Source organism: Oncorhynchus gorbuscha, unplaced genomic scaffold (assembly GCF_021184085.1).
Source record: "Oncorhynchus gorbuscha isolate QuinsamMale2020 ecotype Even-year unplaced genomic scaffold, OgorEven_v1.0 Un_scaffold_473, whole genome shotgun sequence".
NCBI lineage: Eukaryota > Metazoa > Chordata > Actinopteri > Salmoniformes > Salmonidae > Oncorhynchus > Oncorhynchus gorbuscha.
The window spans coordinates 632,722-654,132 of NW_025745306.1; the positions used below are offsets into that span (position 1 = coordinate 632,722).

At 49.6% G+C, this 21,411-nt stretch overlaps 1 protein-coding gene across 1 annotated transcript in view; it reads right to left on the reverse strand.

Moving 5' to 3' along the window:
* The window catches only part of LOC124018321 (ephrin type-A receptor 6-like), a 61,880-nt gene that overhangs the window by 26,968 nt on the left and 13,501 nt on the right, over positions 1-21,411 (reverse strand). The window contains exons 3-5 of the mRNA XM_046333595.1: positions 12,408-12,570; positions 10,914-11,022; positions 729-922 (exon numbers count right to left, since the gene is read on the reverse strand). Coding sequence (XP_046189551.1) covers positions 729-922; positions 10,914-11,022; positions 12,408-12,570 — 466 coding nt within the window. The remainder of the gene's footprint in view (positions 1-728; positions 923-10,913; positions 11,023-12,407; positions 12,571-21,411) is intronic.

Consider the following 21,411-nt stretch of genomic DNA (forward strand, 5'->3'; position numbering starts at 1 on the left):
CTGCTGGGGGAAACCCTCAATAACATTCTACTGTCTATACACACCATCTAATATAACTACAGTCTACAAATCATCCTATATAACTACTGTCTATACACACCATCCTATATAACTACTGTCTATACTGTCTATACACACCATCCTATATAACTACTGTCTATACACACCATCCTAAATAACTACTGTCTATACACACCATCCTATATAACTACTGTCTATACACACCATCCTATATAACTACTGTCTATACACACCATCCTATATAACTACTGTCTATACACACCATCCTATATAACTACTGTCTATACACACCATCCTATATAACTACTGTCTATACACACCATCTAATATAACTACTGTCTATATACACCATCCTATATAACTACTGTCTATATACACCATCCTATATAACTACTGTCTATACACACCATCCTATACAACTACTGTCTATACACACCATCTAATATAACTACAGTCTATACACACCATCCTATATAACTACAGTCTATACACACCATCCTATATACCTGCATGTTATATAGGATGGTGTCTGCTTGTGTGTGTGTCTGTGTGTCTGTGTGTCTGTGTGTGTGTGTGTGTGTGTGTGTGTGTGTGTGTGTGTGTGTGTGTGTGTGTGTGTGTGTGTGTGTGTGTGTGTGTGTGTGTGTGTGTGTGTGTGTGTGCGTGCGTGCGTGCGTGCGTGCGTGTCTGTGTGTGTGTCTCGGTACCTGCTCCTATCACCCTCTCGATGCGTATTCTAGAAGGATCTATCTCCTTGGTGAACTCGTGGACAGCCTGCGTTGGGTCTTCATACGTGTCAGGATCCACATATGTCTTGATACCAGGGAAAGGAAGCACGTTCTGGAAGTGAGCCCTCCTCTTGTCGTCTGACTGCATCTTAGCCTTGATGAACACCTGACACCTGGACCAGGAGAGAGACACACAGCGGACGATGTCAGCTTCCTGTCTGGCAACATTACAGACACATGACAGGTAGAGGTTCCTGTCTGACTACATGTCAGGTAGAGGTTCCTGTCTGGCTACATTACAGACACATGTCAGGTAGAGGTTCCTGTCTGGCTACATTACAGACAGGTAGAGGTTCCTGTCTGGCTACATTACAGACCGGTAGAGGTTCCTGTCTGGCTACATTACAGACACATGTCAGTTAGAGGCTCCTGTCTGGCTACATGTCAGGTAGAGGTTCCTGTCTGACTACATGTCAGGTAGAGGTTCCTGTCTGGCTACATTACAGACACATGTCAGGTAGAGGTTCCTGTCTGGCTACATTACAGACAGGTAGAGGTTCCTGTCTGGCTACATTACAGACCGGTAGAGGTTCCTGTCTGGCTACATTACAGACACATGTCAGTTAGAGGCTCCTGTCTGGCTACATGTCAGGTAGAGGTTCCTGTCTGACTACATGTCAGGTAGAGGTTCCTGTCTGGCTACATTACAGACACATGTCAGGTAGAGGTTCCTGTCTGGCTACATGTCAGGTAGAGGTTCCTGTCTGACTACATTACAGACACATGTCAGGTAGAGGTTCCTGTCTGGCTACATTACAGACACATGTCAGGTAGAGGTTCCTGTCTGGCTACATTACAGACACATGTCAGGTAGAGGTTCCTGTCTGACTACATGTCAGGTAGAGGTTCCTGTCTGACTACATGTCAGGTAGAGGTTCCTGTCTGGCTACATTACAGACACATGTCAGGTAGAGGTTCCTGTCTGACTACATTACAGACAGGTAGAGGTTCCTGTCTGACTACATTACAGACAGGTAGAGGTTCCTGTCTGACTACATTACAGACAGGTAGAGGTTCCTGTCTGACTACATTACAGACACATGTCAGGTAGAGGTTCCTGTCTGACTACATGTCAGGTAGAGGTTCCTGTCTGGCTACATTACAGACACATGTCAGGTAGAGGTTCCTGTCTGGCTACATTACAGACACGTGTCAGATCTCACAGCGCCTGGATAGATTAACTGATCTGATGCCTGACTGCACATTTGATGATGTGGCATTCAACCATTGGTTGATGCAATGCAATGACTGAACATCTAGTCGGGCAGGAAGTGGACCAGGATGCAGGGAGTACAGTGGAGTTGTCCACCACAGCATACGGGCTGAAATCAAAAGTAGTGCACTATTGCTGACCCATTTGGGACTCATCCTATGTCGTAGCCCAGTCCCAATCTGAGCCTCCTGTCAGTGTCCCATTTGGGACTCATCCACTGTCGTAGCCCAGTCCCAATCTGAGCCTCCTGTCAGTGTCCCATTTGGGCCTCATCCTATGTCGTAGCCCAGTCCCAATCTGAACCTCCTGTCAGTGTCCCATTTGGGACTCATCCACTGTCGTAGCCCAATCCCAATCTGAACCTCCAGTCAGTGTCCCATTTGGGACGCATCCTATAGCCCAGTCCCAATCTGAACCTCCTGTCAGTGTCCCATTTGGGACTCATCCTATGTCGTAGCCCAGTCCCAATCTGAGCCTCCTGTCAGTGTCCCATTTGGGACTCATCCTATGTCTGTCATGTTTTGTCTTATATTGTCTTGTCATTTTGCTTTTCCTTCTGTTCGTTTTCCCCCTGCTGGTCTTTTTAGGTTCGTTCCCTTTTTTCTCTCTCCCTCCCTCTCTCTCTTCTCTCTATCGTTCCATTCCTGCTCCCAGCTGTTCCTATTCCCCTAATCAATCATTAGTCTTTCCACTCCTGTTCCCTATCTTTTCCCCTGATTAGAGTCCCTATTTCTCCCCTTGTTTTCCGTTTCTGTCCTGTCGGATCCTTGTATATTGTTCACCGTGCTGTGTCTTTGTATCGCCCTGTCGTGTCGTGTTTCCCTCAGATGCTGCGTGGTGAGCAGGTGTCTGAGTCTGCTACGGTCAAGTGCCTTCCCGAGGCAACCTACAGTTTATGATCGAGTCTCCAGTCTGTTCTCGTGATTACGAGTGGAATTGTTTTTTATGCTTTATTTACCGCTCCGATTTGTCTAGGAGTATTGCTATTTCCTTTAACTGGATTAAAGACTCTGTTTTCGCCAAGTCGCTTTTGGGTCCTCATTCACCTGCATAACAGAAGGATCCGACCAAAGAATGGACCCAGCGACTACAGACGCTCGTAACACTGCCGTCGAGATCCAAGGAGCCATGCTCGGCAGACACGAGCAGGAATTGTCTGCTGCTCGTCATGCCGTGGAGAACCTGGCCGCTCAGATTTCCGACCTCTCTGGACAGTTCCAGAGTCTTCGTCTCGTGCCACCTGTTACTTCCTGGTCTGCCGAGCCTCCGGAACCTAGGGTTAATAACCCACCTTGTTACTCCGGGCAGCCCACGGAGTGCCGCTCCTTTCTCACCCAGTGTGATATTGTGTTCTCTCTCCAACCCAACACATACTCTAGAGAGAGCTCGGGTTGCTTACGTCATATCACTCCTTACTGGCCGGGCTCGAGAGTGGGGCACAGCTATCTGGGAGGCAAGGGCTGATTGTTCTAACAATTACCAGAACTTTAAAGAGGAGATGATTCGGGTTTTTGACCGTTCAGTTTTTGGTAGGGAGGCTTCTAGGGCCCTGGCTTCCCTATGCCAAGGTGATCGATCCATAACGGATTACTCTATAGAGTTTCGCACTCTTGCTGCCTCTAGTGACTGGAACGAGCCGGCGCTGCTCGCTCGTTTTCTGGAAGGACTCCACGCAGTGGTTAAAGATGAGATTCTCTCCCGGGAGGTTCCTTCCAGTGTGGACTCTTTGATTGCTCTCGCCATCCGCATAGAACGACGGGTAGATCTTCGTCACCAAGCTCGTGGAAGAGAGCTCGCGTCAACGGTGTTTCCCTGCTCCGCATCGCAACCATCTCCTCCTCTGGCTCAGAGACTGAGCCCATGCAGCTGGGAGGTATTCGCATCTCGACTAAGGAGAGGGAACGGAGGATCACCAACCGCCTGTGCCTCTATTGCGGACTTGCTGGACATTTTGTCAATTCATGTCCAGTAAAAGCCAGAGCTCATCAGTAAGCGGAGGGCTACTGGTGAGCGCGACTACTCAGGTCTCTCCATCTAGATCCTGTACTACTATGTCGGTCCATCTACGCTGGACCGGTTTGGGTGCTACATGCAGTGCCTTGATAGACTCTGGGGCTGAGGGTTGTTTCATGGACGAAGCATGGGCTCGGAAACATGACATTCCTTTCAGACAGTTAGACAAGCCTACGCCCATGTTCGCCTTAGATGGTAGTCATCTTCCCAGTATCAGATTTGAGACACTACCTTTAACCCTCACAGTATCTGGTAACCACAGTGAGACTATTTCTTTTTTGATTTTTCGTTCACCTTTTACACCTGTTGTTTTGGGTCATCCCTGGCTAGTATGTCATAATCCTTCTATTAATTGGTCTAGTAATTCTATCCTATCCTGGAACGTTTCTTGTCATGTGAAGTGTTTAATGTCTGCCATCCCTCCCATTTCTTTTGTCCCCACTTCTCAGGAGGAACCTGGCGATTTGACAGGAGTGCCGGAGGAATATCATGATCTGCGCACGGTCTTCAGTCGGTCCCAGGCCAACTCCCTTCCTCCTCACCGGTCGTATGATTGTAGTATTGATCTCCTTCCGGGGACCACTCCTCCTCGGGGTAGACTATACTCTCTGTCGGCTCCCGAACGTAAGGCTCTCGAGGATTATTTGTCTGTGTCTCTTGACGCCGGTACCATAGTGCCTTCTTCCTCTCCGGCCGGGGCGGGGGTTTTTTTGTTAAGAAAAGGACGGTACTCTGCGCCCCTGCGTGGATTATCGAGGGCTGAATGACATAACGGTTAAGAATCGTTATCCGCTTCCCCTTATGTCATCAGCCTTCGAGATTTTGCAGGGAGCCAGGTGCTTTACTAAGTTGGACCTTCGTAACGCTTACCATCTCGTGCGCATCAGAGAGGGGGACGAGTGGAAAACGGCGTTTAACACTCCGTTAGGGCATTTTGAGTACCGGGTTCTGCCGTTTGGTCTCGCCAATGCGCCAGCTGTTTTTCAGGCATTAGTTAATGATGTTCTGAGAGACATGCTGAACATCTTTGTTTTTGTCTACCTTGACGATATCCTGATTTTTTCACCGTCACTCGAGATTCATGTTCAGCACGTTCGACGTGTTCTCCAGCGCCTTTTAGAGAATTGTCTCTACGTGAAGGCTGAGAAGTGCTCTTTTCATGTCTCCTCCGTTACTTTTCTCGGTTCCGTTATTTCCGCTGAAGGCATTCAGATGGATTCCGCTAAGGTCCAAGCTGTCAGTGAGTGGCCCGTTCCAAGGTCACGTGTCGAGTTGCAGCGCTTTCTAGGTTTCGCTAATTTCTATCGGCGTTTCATTCGTAATTTCGGTCAAGTTGCTGCCCCTCTCACAGCTCTTACTTCTGTCAAGACGTGTTTTAGGTGGTCCGGTTCCGCCCAGGGAGCTTTTGATCTTCTAAAAGAACGTTTTACGTCCGCTCCTATCCTCGTTACTCCTGACGTCACTAGACAATTCATTGTCGAGGTTGACCTTCAGAGGTAGGCGTGGGAGCCATTCTATCCCAGCGCTTCCAGTCTGACGATAAGGTTCATCCTTGCGCTTATTTTTCTCATCGCCTGTCGCCATCTGAACGCAACTATGATGTGGGTAACCGCGAACTGCTCGCCATCCGCTTAGCCCTAGGCGAATGGCGACAGTGGTTGGAGGGGGCGACCGTTCCTTTGTCGTTTGGACAGACCATAAGAACCTTGAGTACATCCGTTCTGCCAAACGACTTAATGCTCGTCAAGCTCGTTGGGCGTTGTTTTTCGCTCGTTTCGAGTTTGTGATTTCTTACCATCCGGGTAGCAAGAACACCAAGCCTGATGCCTTATCCCGTCTTTTTAGTTCTTCTGTGGCTTCTACTGATCCCGAGGGGATTCTTCCTTATGGGCGTGTTGTCGGGTTGACAGTCTGGGGAATTGAAAGACAGGTTAAGCAAGCACTCACGCACACTGCGTCGCCGCGCGCTTGTCCTAGTAACCTTCTTTTCGTTCCTGTTTCTACTCGTCTGGCTGTTCTTCAGTGGGCTCACTCTGCCAAGTTAGCTGGTCATCCCGGCGTTCGAGGCACTCTTGCTTCTATTCGCCAGCGCTTTTGGTGGCCGACTCAGGAGCGTGACACGCGCCGTTTCGTGGCTGCTTGTTCGGACTGCGCGCAGACTAAGTCAGGTAACTCTCCTCCTGCCGGTCGTCTCAGACCGCTTCCCATTCCTTCTCGACCATGGTCTCACATCGCCCTAGACTTCATTACCGGTCTGCCTTTGTCTGCGGGGAAGACTGTGATTCTTACGGTTGTCGATAGGTTCTCTAAGGCGGCACATTTCATTCCCCTCGCTAAACTTCCTTCCGCTAAGGAGACGGCACAAATCATCATCAAGAATGTGTTCAGAATTCATGGCCTCCCGTTAGACGCCGTTTCAGACAGAGGCCCGCAATTCACGTCACAGTTTTGGAGGGAGTTCTGTCGTTTGATTGGTGCGTCCGTCAGTCTCTCTTCCGGGTTTCATCCCCAGTCTAACGGTCAAGCAGAGAGGGCCAATCAGACGATTGGTCGCATACTACGCAGCCTTTCTTTCAGAAACCCTGCGTCTTGGGCAGAACAGCTCCCCTGGGCAGAATACGCTCACAACTCGCTTCCTTCGTCTGCTACCGGGTTATCTCCGTTTCAGAGTAGTCTGGGTTACCAGCCTCCTCTGTTCTCATCCCAGCTTGCCGAGTCCAGCGTTCCCTCCGCTCAGCGTTTGTCCAACGTTGTGAGCGCACCTGGAGGAGGGTGAGGTCTGCACTTTGCCGTTACAGGGCACAGACTGTGAGAGCCGCCAATAAACGTAGGATTAAGAGTCCAAGGTATTGTTGCGGCCAGAGAGTGTGGCTTTCCACTCGCAACCTTCCTCTTACGACAGCTTCTCGTAAGTTGACTCCGCGGTTCATTGGTCCGTTCCGTGTCTCCCAGGTCGTCAATCCTGTCGCTGTGCGACTGCTTCTTCCGCGACATCTTCGTCGCGTCCATCCTGTCTTCCATGTCTCCTGTGTCAAGCCCTTTCTTCGCACCCCCGTTCGTCTTCCCTCCCCCTCCCGTCCTTGTCGAGAGCGCACCTATTTACAAGGTACGTAGGATCATGGACATGCGTTCTCGGGGACGGGGTCACCAATACTTAGTGGATTGGGAGGGTTACGGTCCTGAGGAGAGGAGTTGGGTTCCGTCTCGGGACGTGCTGGACCGTTCACTGATTGATGATTTCCTCCGTTGCCGCCAGGATTCCTCCTCGAGTGCGCCAGGAGGCGCTCGGTGAGTGGGGGTACTGTCATGTTTTGTCTTATATTGTCTTGTCATTTTGCTTTTCCTTCTGTTCGTTTTCCCCCTGCTGGTCTTTTTAGGTTCGTTCCCTTTTTTCTCTCTCCCTCCCTCTCTCTCTTCTCTCTATCGTTCCGTTCCTGCTCCCAGCTGTTCCTATTCCCCTAATCAATCATTAGTCTTTCCACTCCTGTTCCCTATCTTTTCCCCTGATTAGAGTCCCTATTTCTCCCCTTGTTTTCCGTTTCTGTCCTGTCGGATCCTTGTATATTGTTCACCGTGCTGTGTCTTTGTATCGCCCTGTCGTGTCGTGTTTCCCTCAGATGCTGCGTGGTGAGCAGGTGTCTGAGTCTGCTACGGTCAAGTGCCTTCCCGAGGCAACCTACAGTTTATGATCGAGTCTCCAGTCTGTTCTCGTGATTACGAGTGGAATTGTTTTTTATGCTTTATTTACCGCTCCGATTTGTCTAGGAGTATTGCTATTTCCTTTAACTGGATTAAAGACTCTGTTTTCGCCAAGTCGCTTTTGGGTCCTCATTCACCTGCATAACAATGTCGTAGCCCAGTCCCAATCTGAGCCTCCTGTCAGTGTCCCATTTGGGACTCATCATCTGTCGTAGCCCAGTCCCAATCTGAGCCTCCAGTCAGAGTTCATACACTCTCTGTCAGTCAGTAGTAGCTGCAGACAGACAGGGGAGTAACCAATGAGAGGACACAACCAGACAGCCAGCAGCCAGCAGCTGGATTGCATGCAGGGTAATTAGGCATAAAAGTGTCCCAGCCAATGGGAACATGAGAAGGACAGCTTGGCGGATGTGGGGGGGGTCCATTAAAACCTGCCTGGTTGAACCGATTTGAACTGAACCACACTCAGGAATAATGAGAGAAGAGGGGGAGAGAAAGAGAGAGAGAATAGAAAGGGGAGAGAGGAGGGGGAGAGAGAGAGAGAGAGAGAGAGAGAGAGAGAGAGAGAGAGAGAGAGAGAGAGAGAGAGAGAGAGAGAGAGAGAGAGAGAGAGAGAGAGAGAGAGAGAGAGAGAGGGAGAGAGAGAGAGAGAGAGAGAGAGAGGGAGAGAGAGAGAGAGAGAGAGAGAGAGGGAAAGGGAGAGAAAGAGGAATGGTTGAAGAGAGAGGGGAGAGAAGAGAGATGGCAAGGGAGAGGGAGAGAGTGAGTCCTGGGGCTCTGTTCACATACACAAACACCCTACAGAGTCCCAAGGACTCAGCAACACAATCAGACACCAACCAAATTACGAGAAAACAAAAAGATAATTACTTGACAAATTAGAAAGAAGTAACAAAAAAAACTGAGCAAACTAGAATGCTATTTGGCCCTAAACAGAGATTGGCAGAATACCTGATCACTGTGACCGACCCAAACTTAAGGAAAGCTTTGACTATGTACAGACTCAGTGAGCATAGCCTTGCTATTGAGAAAGGCCGCCATAGGCAGACATGGCTCTCAAGAGAAGACAGGCTATGTGCTCACTGCCCACAAAATGAGGTGGAAACTGAGCTGCACTTCCTAACCTCCTGCCCAATGTATGACCATATTAGAGAGACATATTTCCCTCAGATTACACAGATCCACAAAGAATTCGAAAACAAATCCAATTTTGATAAACTCCCATATCTACTGGGTGAAATTCCACAGTGTGCCATGACAGCAGCAATATTTGTGACCTGTTGCCACGAGAAAAGGGCAACCAGTGAAGAACAAACACAATATTAAATACAACCCATATTTATGATTATTTATTTTCCGTTTTGTACTTTAACTATTTGTTACAACACGGTAAATAGACATAATATGACATTTTAAATATCTTTATTCTTTTGGAACTTCTGTGTAATGTTTACTGTTCATTTTTTATTGTTTATTTCAATTTTGTATATTATCTATTTCACTTGCTTTGGCAATGTTAATAAAATATGTTTCCCATGCCAATAAATCTCCTTATGGCCTCTTGGGTAGGGGGCAGTATTTCGACGTCTGGATGAGAAGCGTGCCCAAAGTAAACTGCATGTTACTCAGGCCCAGAAGCTAGGTTATGCATATAATTGGTAGATTTGAATAGAAAACACTCTAAAGTTTCCAAAACTGTTAAAATAATATAATAAAATAATAAAACTTGAGGAAAATCCATCCAGGAAGTGGGATTTCTTTATTTTCATTTTGGAGCTCCGAGCCACTTAAAATGTGAAGCTATTGAAAACTATGACTTCAGCCTCCCAGATTGCAGTTCCTATTTTGAATTGAATGCCTGTACCGTGTCTAATGGGTTAGGACTCAGATTGCAGTTCCTATTTTGAATTGAATGCCTGTACCGTGTCTAATGGGTTAGGACTCAGATTGCAGTTCCTATTTTGAATTGAATGCCTGTACCGTGTCTAATGGGTTAGGACTCAGATTGCAGTTCCTATGGCTTCCACTAGATGTCAACTGTCTCTAGACATTGTTCAAGGCTTGTTTTCTGAAAAATGAAGAAGAATGAGACCCTTTTTGTCAGTGGAAGAGAGCTGGTTTGCCCTTGGTTTTTCCCTTTCTACGCTGTTGTTCGGTTGAAATATTATCGATTATCTAGATAGTTGACAACCTGAGGATTAATTCGAAACATCGTTTGACATGTTTCGACGAACTTTACCGGTACTATTAGGATGTATTTGTCTGCATGTTTTGACCGCCTTGGTGCCAGTGGGTTACTGAACAAAACGCGCCAACAAAAGAAGACTTTTGGGAAAAAAAAAACGTTTATTGTGTAGCTGGGACTCTTGTGAGTGCAACCATATGAAGATCTTCAAAGGTAAGTGAATAATGTTATCACTATTTCTGACTTTTGTAATTCCTTTACTTGGTTGAAACATGTTTGTATGCTTTTGTACGCGGGGCGCTGTCCTCAGATAATCGCATGTTGTGCTTTCGCCATAAAGCCCTTTTGTACGCGGGGCGCTGTCCTCAGATTATCACATGGTGTGCTTTCGCCATAAAGCCCTTTTGTACGCGGGGCGCTGTCCTCAGATTATCACATGGTGTGCTTTCGCCATAAAGCCTTTTTGAAATCTGACAAAGCGTCTGGATTAACAAGAAGTTAATCTTTAAACCGATGTATAACACTTGTATTCTTTTATGAATGTTTATGATGACTATTTCTGTATTTTAAATTTGGCGTTCGGATGTTGTCGAGGTCGCTAGCAGAACGCCTGCACCAGAAAGGTTACAGCCCCTTGAATTGAATTGAGAGAGAGGGGGGCATAAGTATTACTTCAGAAGTATGTTGTCAAGGCAACCTAAGAGCACATTGAATTGAGAGAGAGGGGGGCATAAGTATTACTTCAGAAGTATGTTGTCAAGGCAACCTAAGGGCACATTGAATTGAGAGAGAGGGGGGCATAAGTATTACTTCAGAAGTATGTTGTCAAGGCAACCTAAGGGCACACTGAATTGAGAGAGAGGGGGGCATAAGTATTACTTCAGAAGTATGTTGTCAAGGCAACCTAAGGGCACACTGAATTGAGAGAGAGGGGGCCATAAGTATTACTTCACAAGTATGTTGTGTACTACTAAGGAGTGGGGATGTCCCTTACCGTCCAGTGATGAGGAAGAAGAGGGTGAGGATGATGAGCAGGGAGAACCCGCCCACGGCTGCCGTGACAACCACGAGCACCTGCCCCTGGTCAGCTGCCATGCCTGAGTCTGTTACGGGTCAGAGCAGAGAGAGACAAGACAGAGAGAAACTTAGTACTACACACACACACTGAGACACACACAAACTGAGATACACACACACTGAGACAAGCACACACTGAGACAAGCACACACTGAGATACACTGAGACAAGCACACACTGAGATACACTGAGACAAGCACACACTGAGATACACACACACACTGAGACTCACTGAGACACACTGAGACACACTGAGACACACTGAGACAAGCACACACTGAGATACACACACTGAGATACACACTCACACTGAGACACACTGAGATACACACACTGAGACTGAGTAACACACAAACACATACACAATGAAACACACACACTGAGAAACACACACACACACACACACACACACACACACACACACACACACACACACACACACACGTACACACTGAAACAACACACACACACACACACACACACACACACACACACACACACACACACACACACACACACACACACACACACACACACACACACACACACACACACACTGAAACACACACGCACACAGAAACACACACACACACGTACACACTGAAACACACACACACACAGAAACACACACACACAGACGCACAAACTGAAACACACACAGAAACACACATACACACACAGAAACACACACACACACACACACACACTGAAACACACAGAAACACACACACACACACACACAAAAACACACACACACAAAAACACACACACACACAGAAACACACACACACAGACACACAAACTGAAACACACACAGAAACACACATACACACACAGAAACACACACACACACACACACACTGAAACACACAGAAACACACACACACACACACACAAAAACACACACACACAAAAACACACACACACACATACACACTGAAACACACACGCACACACAGACGCACAAACTGAAACACACACAGAAACACAAACACACACAGAAACACAAACACACACAGAAACACAAACACACACACACACACACACTGAAACACACTGAAACACACACACTGAGAAACACACACGCACACACACACACACGTACACACTGAAACACACACGCACACAGAAACACACACACACACGTACACACTGAAACACACACACACACAGAAACACACACAGAAACACACACACACACAGAAACACACACACACACACACACACACTGAGAAACACACACGCACACAGAAACACACACGTACACACTGAAACACACACACACACTGAAACACACACACACTGAAACACACACACACTGAAACACACACACACAGAAACACACAGAAACACACAGAAACAAACACACACACACACACACACACACACACACACGCGTGCGCGTCCTCACACTCGTCCCCGGTGGAGAAGTGAACCGTGTTGCTGTAAGCGGTGAGGCCCGCGGCGGTGCGAGCGCGCACGTGGAACACGTACACAGTGGAGGGCTTGAGACCGGTCACCACGACGCCCAGGGCCTTGGTACGGGTCGATGAGTAGCCCGACTGTTCCTGTTCCTGGTGAGGACACGCCCACAATGACTTCACTTACAACAGGGAGGGAGCAAAATAAGGCATGCAGTAGCCCCCCTAGAGGAGCCCTGGTTAACAGAGACCTTTATATCCAGTAGCCCCCCCCCTCTAGAGGAGCGCTGGTTAACAGAGACCTTTATATCCAGTAGCCCCCCTAGAGGAGCGCTGGTTAACAGAGACATTTATATCCAGTAGCCCCCTAGAGGAGCGCTGGTTAACAGAGACATTTATATCCAGTAGCCCCCCTAGAGGAGCGCTGGTTAACAGAGACCTTTATATCCAGTAGCCCCCTAGAGGAGCGCTGGTTAACAGAGACCTTTATATCCAGTAGCCCCCTAGAGGAGCGCTGGTTAACAGAGACCTTTATATCCAGTAGCCCCCCTCTAGAGGAGCGCTGGTTAACAGAGACCTTTATATCCAGTAGCCCCCCTAGAGGAGCGCTGGTTAACAGAGACCTTTATATCCAGTAGCCCCCCTAGAGGAGCGCTGGTTAACAGAGACCTTTATATCCAGTAGCCCCCCTAGAGGAGCGCTGGTTAACAGAGACCTTTATATCCAGTAGCTGGTTAACAGAGACCCCCCCTAGAGGAGCGCTGGTTAACAGAGACCTTTATATCCAGTAGCCCCCCTAGAGGAGCGCTGGTTAACAGAGACCTTTATATCCAGTAGCCCCCCTAGAGGAGCGCTGGTTAACAGAGACCTTTATATCCAGTAGCCCCCCTAGAGGAGCGCTGGTTAACAGAGACCTTTATATCCAGTAGCCCCCCTAGAGGAGCGCTGGTTAACAGAGACCTTTATATCCAGTAGCCCCCCTAGAGGAGCGCTGGTTAACAGAGACCTTTATATCCAGTAGCCCCCCTAGAGGAGCGCTGGTTAACAGAGACCTTTATATCCAGTAGCCCCCCTAGAGGAGCGCTGGTTAACAGAGACCTTTATATCCAGTAGCCCCCCTAGAGGAGCGCTGGTTAACAGAGACCTTTATATCCAGTAGCCCCCCTAGAGGAGCGCTGGTTAACAGAGACCTTTATATCCAGTAGCCCCCTAGAGGAGCGCTGGTTAACAGAGACCTTTATATCCAGTAGCCCCCCTAGAGGAGCGCTGGTTAACAGAGACCTTTATATCCAGTAGCCCCCCTAGAGGAGCGCTGGTTAACAGAGACATTTATATCCAGTAGCCCCCTAGAGGAGCGCTGGTTAACAGAGACCTTTATATCCAGTAGCCCCTAGAGGAGCGCTGGTTAACAGAGACCTTTATATCCAGTAGCCCCCCCTCTAGAGGAGCCCTGGTTAACAGAGACCTTTATATCCAGTAGCGCCCCCCCCTAGAGGAGCGCTGGTTAACAGAGACCTTTATATCCAGTAGCCCCCCTAGAGGAGCGCTGGTTAACAGAGACCTTTATATCCAGTAGACCCCCCTCTAGAGGAGCGCTGGTTAACAGAGACCTTTATATCCAGTAGCCCCCCTAGAGGAGCGCTGGTTAACAGAGACCTTTATATCCAGTAGCCCCCCTAGAGGAGCGCTGGTTAACAGAGACCTTTATATCCAGTAGCCCCCCTAGAGGAGCACTGGTTAACAGAGACCTTTATATCCGGTAGCCCCCCTAGAGGAGCGCTGGTTAACAGAGACCTTTATATCCAGTAGCCCCCAAAGAGGAGCCCAGAGACCCCCCCAAGAGGAGCGCTGGTTAACAGAGACCTTTATATCCAGTAGCCCCCCTAGAGGAGCGCTGGTTAACAGAGACCTTTATATCCAGTAGCCCCCCCCTAGAGGAGCGCTGGTTAACAGAGACCTTTATATCCAGTAGCCCCCCTAGAGGAGCGCTGGTTAACAGAGACCTTTATATCCAGTAGCCACCCCCCTAGAGGAGCGCTGGTTAACAGAGACCTTTATATCCAGTAGCCCCCCTAGAGGAGCGCTGGTTAACAGAGACCTTTATATCCAGTAGCCCCCCTAGAGGAGCGCTGGTTAACAGAGACCTTTATATCCAGTAGCCCCCCCCCCTAGAGGAGCGCTGGTTAACAGAGACCTTTATATCCAGTAGCCCCCCTAGAGGAGCGCTGGTTAACAGAGACCTTTATATCCAGTAGCCCCCTCTAGAGGAGCGCTGGTTAACAGAGACCTTTATATCCAGTAGCCCCCCTAGAGGAGCGCTGGTTAACAGAGACATTTATATCCAGTAGCCCCCTAGAGGAGCGCTGGTTAACAGAGACATTTATATCCAGTAGCCCCCCTAGAGGAGCGCTGGTTAACAGAGACCTTTATATCCAGTAGCCCCCTAGAGGAGCGCTGGTTAACAGAGACCTTTATATCCAGTAGCCCCCCTAGAGGAGCGCTGGTTAACAGAGACCTTTATATCCAGTAGCCCCCCTCTAGAGGAGCGCTGGTTAACAGAGACCTTTATATCCAGTAGCCCCCCTAGAGGAGCGCTGGTTAACAGAGACCTTTATATCCAGTAGCCCCCTAGAGGAGCGCTGGTTAACAGAGACCTTTATATCCAGTAGCCCCCCCCCTAGAGGAGCGCTGGTTAACAGAGACCTTTATATCCAGTAGCCCCCCTAGAGGAGCGCTGGTTAACAGAGACCTTTATATCCAGTAGCCCCCTAGAGGAGCGCTGGTTAACAGAGACCTTTATATCCAGTAGCCCCCCTAGAGGAGCGCTGGTTAACAGAGACCTTTATATCCAGTAGCCCCCCTAGAGGAGCGCTGGTTAACAGAGACCTTTATATCCAGTAGCCCCCCTAGAGGAGCGCTGGTTAACAGAGACCTTTATATCCAGTAGCCCCCCTAGAGGAGCGCTGGTTAACAGAGACCTTTATATCCAGTAGCCCCCCTAGAGGAGCGCTGGTTAACAGAGACCTTTATATCCAGTAGCCCCCCTAGAGGAGCGCTGGTTAACAGAGACCTTTATATCCAGTAGCCCCCCTAGAGGAGCGCTGGTTAACAGAGACCTTTATATCCAGTAGCCCCCCTAGAGGAGCGCTGGTTAACAGAGACCTTTATATCCAGTAGCCCCCCTAGAGGAGCGCTGGTTAACAGAGACCTTTATATCCAGTAGCCCCCCTAGAGGAGCGCTGGTTAACAGAGACCTTTATATCCAGTAGCCCCCCTAGAGGAGCGCTGGTTAACAGAGACATTTATATCCAGTAGCCCCCTAGAGGAGCGCTGGTTAACAGAGACCTTTATATCCAGTAGCCCCCTAGAGGAGCGCTGGTTAACAGAGACCTTTATATCCAGTAGCCCCCTCTCTAGAGGAGCGCTGGTTAACAGAGACCTTTATATCCAGTAGCGCCCCCCTCTAGAGGAGCCCTGGTTAACAGAGACCTTTATATCCAGTAGCCCCCCTAGAAGAGCACTGGTTAACAGAGACCTTTATATCCAGTAGCCCCCCCCGTAGAGGAGCGCTGGTTAACAGAGACCTTTATATCCAGTAGCCCCCTAGAGGAGCGCTGGTTAACAGAGACCTTTATATCCAGTAGCCCCCCTAGAGGAGCGCTGGTTAACAGAGACCTTTATATCCAGTAGCCCCCCTAGAGGAGCGCTGGTTAACAGAGACCTTTATATCCAGTAGCCCCCCTAGAGGAGCGCTGGTTAACAGAGACCTTTATATCCAGTAGCCCCCCTAGAGGAGCGCTGGTTAACAGAGACCTTTATATCCAGTAGCCCCCTAGAGGAGCACTGGTTAACAGAGACCTTTATATCCGGTAGCCCCCCTAGAGGAGCGCTGGTTAACAGAGACCTTTATATCCAGTAGCCCCCCCCAAGAGGAGCGCTGGTTAACAGAGACCTTTATATCCAGTAGCCCCCCTAGAGGAGCGCTGGTTAACAGAGACCTTTATATCCAGTAGCCCCCCAGAGGAGCGCTGGTTAACAGAGACCTTTATATCCAGTAGCCCCCCTAGAGGAGCGCTGGTTAACAGAGACCTTTATATCCAGTAGCCACCCCCCTAGAGGAGCGCTGGTTAACAGAGACCTTTATATCCAGTAGCCCCCCCCCCCTAGAGGAGCGCTGGTTAACAGAGACCTTTATATCCAGTAGCCCCCCTAGAGGAGCGCTGGTTAACAGAGACCTTTATATCCAGTAGCCCCCCTAGAGGAGCGCTGGTTAACAGAGACCTTTATATCCAGTAGCCCCCCTAGAGGAGCGCTGGTTAACAGAGACCTTTATATCCAGTAGCCCCCTAGAGGAGCGCTGGTTAACAGAGACCTTTATATCCAGTAGCCCCCTAGAGGAGCGCTGGATAACAGAGACCTTTATATCCAGTAGCCCCCCTAGAGGAGCGCTGGTTAACAGAGACCTTTATATCCAGTAGCCCCCCTAGAGGAGCGCTGGATAACAGAGACCTTTATATCCAGTAGCCCCTCTAGAGGAGCCCTGGTTAACAGAGACCTTTATATCCAGTAGCCCCCCTAGAGGAGCGCTGGTTAACAGAGACCTTTATATCCAGTAGCCACCCCCTAGAGGAGCCCTGGTTAACAGAGACCTTTATATCCAGTAGCCCCTCTAGAGGAGCGCTGGTTAACGGAGACCTTTATATCCAGTAGCCCCCCTAGAGGAGCGCTGGTTAACAGAGACCTTTATATCCAGTAGCCCCCTAGAGGAGCGCTGGTTAACAGAGACCTTTATATCCAGTAGCCCCCTAGAGGAGCACTGGTTAACAGAGACCTTTATATCCAGTAGCCCCCCTAGAGGAGCGCTGGTTAACAGAGACCTTTATATCCAGTAGCCCCCAAGAGGAGCGCTGGTTAACAGAGACCTTTATATCCAGTAGCCCCCCTAGAGGAGCGCTGGTTAACAGAGACCTTTATATCCAGTAGCCCCCCTAGAGGAGCGCTGGTTAACAGAGACCTTTATATCCAGTAGCCCCCTAGAGGAGCACTGGTTAACAGAGACCTTTATATCCAGTAGCCCCCCTAGAGGAGCGCTGGTTAACAGAGACCTTTATATCCAGTAGCCACCCCCTAGAGGAGCCCTGGTTAACAGAGACCTTTATATCCAGTAGCCCCTCTAGAGGAGCGCTGGTTAACAGAGACCTTTATATCCAGTAGCCCCCCTAGAGGAGCGCTGGTTAACAGAGACCTTTATATCCAGTAGCCCCCCTAGAGGAGCGCTGGTTAACAGAGACCTTTATATCCAGTAGCCCCCTAGAGGAGCACTGGTTAACAGAGACCTTTATATCCAGTAGCCCCCCCCTAGAGGAGCGCTGGTTAACAGAGACCTTTATATCCAGTAGCCCCCCCAAGAGGAGCGCTGGTTAACAGAGACCTTTATATCCAGTAGCCCCCCCCCCCCCTAGAGGAGCGCTGGTTAACAGAGACCTTTATATCCAGTAGCCCCCCCCCTAGAGGAGCGCTGGTTAACAGAGACCTTTATATCCAGTAGCCCCCCTAGAGGAGCGCTGGTTAACAGAGACCTTTATATCCAGTAGCCCCCCTAGAGGAGCGCTGGTTAACAGAGACCTTTATATCCAGTAGCCCCCCTAGAGGAGCGCTGGTTAACAGAGACCTTTATATCCAGTAGCCACCCCCCTAGAGGAGCGCTGGTTAACAGAGACCTTTATATCCAGTAGCCCCCCTAGAGGAGCGCTGGTTAACAGAGACCTTTATATCCAGTAGCCCCCCTAGAGGAGCGCTGGTTAACAGAGACCTTTATATCCAGTAGCCCCCCTAGAGGAGCGCTGGTTAACAGAGACCTTTATATCCAGTAGCCCCCCTAGAGGAGCGCTGGTTAACAGAGACCTTTATATCCAGTAGCCCCCCTAGAGGAGCGCTGGATAACAGAGACCTTTATATCCAGTAGCCCCCCCCCCCCCCAGAGGAGCGCTGGTTAACAGAGACCTTTATATCCAGTAGACCCCCCCTAGAGGAGCGCTGGTTAACAGAGACCTTTATATCCAGTAGCCCCCCCTAGAGGAGCGCTGGTTAACAGAGACCTTTATATCCAGTAGCCCCCCCCCCTAGAGGAGCGCTGGTTAACAGAGACCTTTATATCCAGTAGCCCCCTAGAGGAGCGCTGGTTAACAGAGACCTTTATATCCAGTAGCCCCCCTAGAGGAGCGCTGGTTAACAGAGACCTTTATATCCAGTAGCCCCCCTAGAGGAGCGCTGGTTAACAGAGACCTTTATATCCAGTAGCCCCCCTAGAGGAGCGCTGGTTAACAGAGACCTTTATATCCAGTAGCCCCCCTAGAGGAGCCCTGGTTAACAGAGACCTTTATATCCAGTAGCCCCCCTAGAGGAGCGCTGGTTAACAGAGACCTTTATATCCAGTAGCCCCCCTAGAGGAGCGCTGGTTAACAGAGACCTTTATATCCAGTAGCCCCCCCCAGAGGAGCGCTGGTTAACAGAGACCTTTATATCCATTAGCCCCCTAGAGGAGCGCTGGTTAACAGAGACCTTTATATCCAGTAGCCCCCCTAGAGGAGCGCTGGTTAACAGAGACCTTTATATCCAGTAGCCCCCCCCTAGAGGAGCGCTGGTTAACAGAGACCTTTATATCCAGTAGCCCCCTAGAGGAGCGCTGGTTAACAGATACCTTTATATCCAGTAGCCCCCCCCTAGAGGAGCCCTGGTTAACAGAGACCTTTATATCCAGTAGCCCCCCTAGAGGAGCGCTGGTTAACAGAGACCTTTATATCCAGTAGCCCCCCTAGAGGAGCGCTGGTTAACAGAGACCTTTATATCCAGTAGCCCCCTAGAGGAGCGCTGGTTAACAGAGACCTTTATATCCAGTAGCCCCCCTAGAGGAGCGCTGGTTAACAGAGACCTTTATATCCAGTAGCCCCCCCTAGAGGAGCGCTGGTTAACAGAGACCTTTATATCCAGTAGCCCCCCTAGAGGAGCGCTGGTTAACAGAGACCTTTATATCCAGTAGCCCCCCTAGAGGAGCGCTGGTTAACAGAGACCTTTATATCCAGTAGCCCCCCTAGAGGAGCGCTGGTTAACAGAGACCTTTATATCCAGTAGCCCCCCCCTAGAGGAGCGCTGGTTAACAGAGACCTTTATATCCAGTAGCCCCCCAGAGGAGCGCTGGTTAACAGAGACCTTTATATCCATTAGCCCCCTAGAGGAGCGCTGGTTAACAGAGACCTTTATATCCAGTAGCCCCCCTAGAGGAGCGCTGGTTAACAGAGACCTTTATATCCAGTAGCCCCCCTAGAGGAGCGCTGGTTAACAGAGACCTTTATATCCAGTAGCCCCCCTAGAGGAGCGCTGGTTAACAGATACCTTTATATCCAGTAGCCCCCCTAGAGGAGCCCTGGTTAACAGAGACCTTTATATCCAGTAGCCCCCCTAGAGGAGCGCTGGTTAACAGAGACCTTTATATCCAGTAGCCCCCCTAGAGGAGCGCTGGTTAACAGAGACCTTTATATCCAGTAGCCCCCCCCTAGAGGAGCGCTGGTTAACAGAGACCTTTATATCCAGTAGCCCCCCTAGAGGAGCGCTGGTTAACAGAGACCTTTATATCCAGTAGCCCCCTAGAGGAGCGCTGGTTAACAGAGACCTTTATATCCAGTAGCCCCCCCCTAGAGGAGCGCTGGATAACAGAGACCTTTATATCCAGTAGCCCCCCCAGAGGAGCGCTGGTTAATAGAGACCTTTATATCCAGTAGACCCCCCTAGAGGAGCGCTGGTTAACAGAGACCTTTATATCCAGTAGCCCCCTAGAGGAGCGCTGGTTAACAGAGACCTTTATATCCAGTAGCCCCCTAGAGGAGCGCTGGTTAACAGAGACCTTTATATCCAGTAGCCCCCCCCTAGAGGAGCGCTGGTTAACAGAGACCTTTATATCCAGTAGCCCCCTAGAGGAGCGCTGGTTAACAGAGACCTTTATATCCAGTAGTAGCCCCCCTAGAGGAGCGCTGGTTAACAGAGACCTTTATATCCAGTAGCCCCCTAGAGGAGCGCTGGTTAACAGAGACCTTTATATCCAGTAGCCCCCCTAGAGGAGCGCTGGTTAACAGAGACCTTTATATCCAGTAGCCCCCCTAGAGGAGCCCTGGTTAACAGAGACCTTTATATCCAGTAGCCCCCCTAGAGGAGCGCTGGTTAACAGAGACCTTTATATCCAGTAGCCCCCCTAGAGGAGCGCTGGTTAACAGAGACCTTTATATCCAGTAGCCCCCCCCAGAGGAGCGCTGGTTAACAGAGACCTTTATATCCATTAGCCCCCTAGAGGAGCGCTGGTTAACAGAGACCTTTATATCCAGTAGCCCCCCCTAGAGGAGCGCTGGTTAACAGAGACCTTTATATCCAGTAGCCCCCCTAGAGGAGCGCTGGTTAACAGAGACCTTTATATCCAGTAGCCCCCCTAGAGGAGCACTGGTTAACAGATACCTTTATATCCAGTAGCCCCCCTAGAGGAGCCCTGGTTAACAGAGACCTTTATATCCAGTAGTCCCCCCTAGAGGAGCGCTGGTTAACAGAGACCTTTATATCCAGTAGCCCCCCTAGAGGAGCGCTGGTTAACAGAGACCTTTATATCCAGTAGCCCCCCCTAGAGGAGCGCTGGTTAACAGAGACCTTTATATCCAGTAGGCCCCCCCTAGAGGAGCCCTGGTTAACAGAGACCTTTATATCCAGTAGCCCCCCTAGAGGAGCGCTGGTTAACAGAGACCTTTATATCCAGTAGCCCCCCTAGAGGAGCGCTGGTTAACAGAGACCTTTATATCCAGTAGCCCCCCCCCCCCTAGAGGAGCGCTGGTTAACAGAGACCTTTATATCCAGTAGCCCCCCTAGAGGAGCGCTGGTTAACAGAGACCTTTATATCCAGTAGCCCCCCTAGAGGAGCGCTGGTTAACAGAGACCTTTATATCCAGTAGCCCCCCT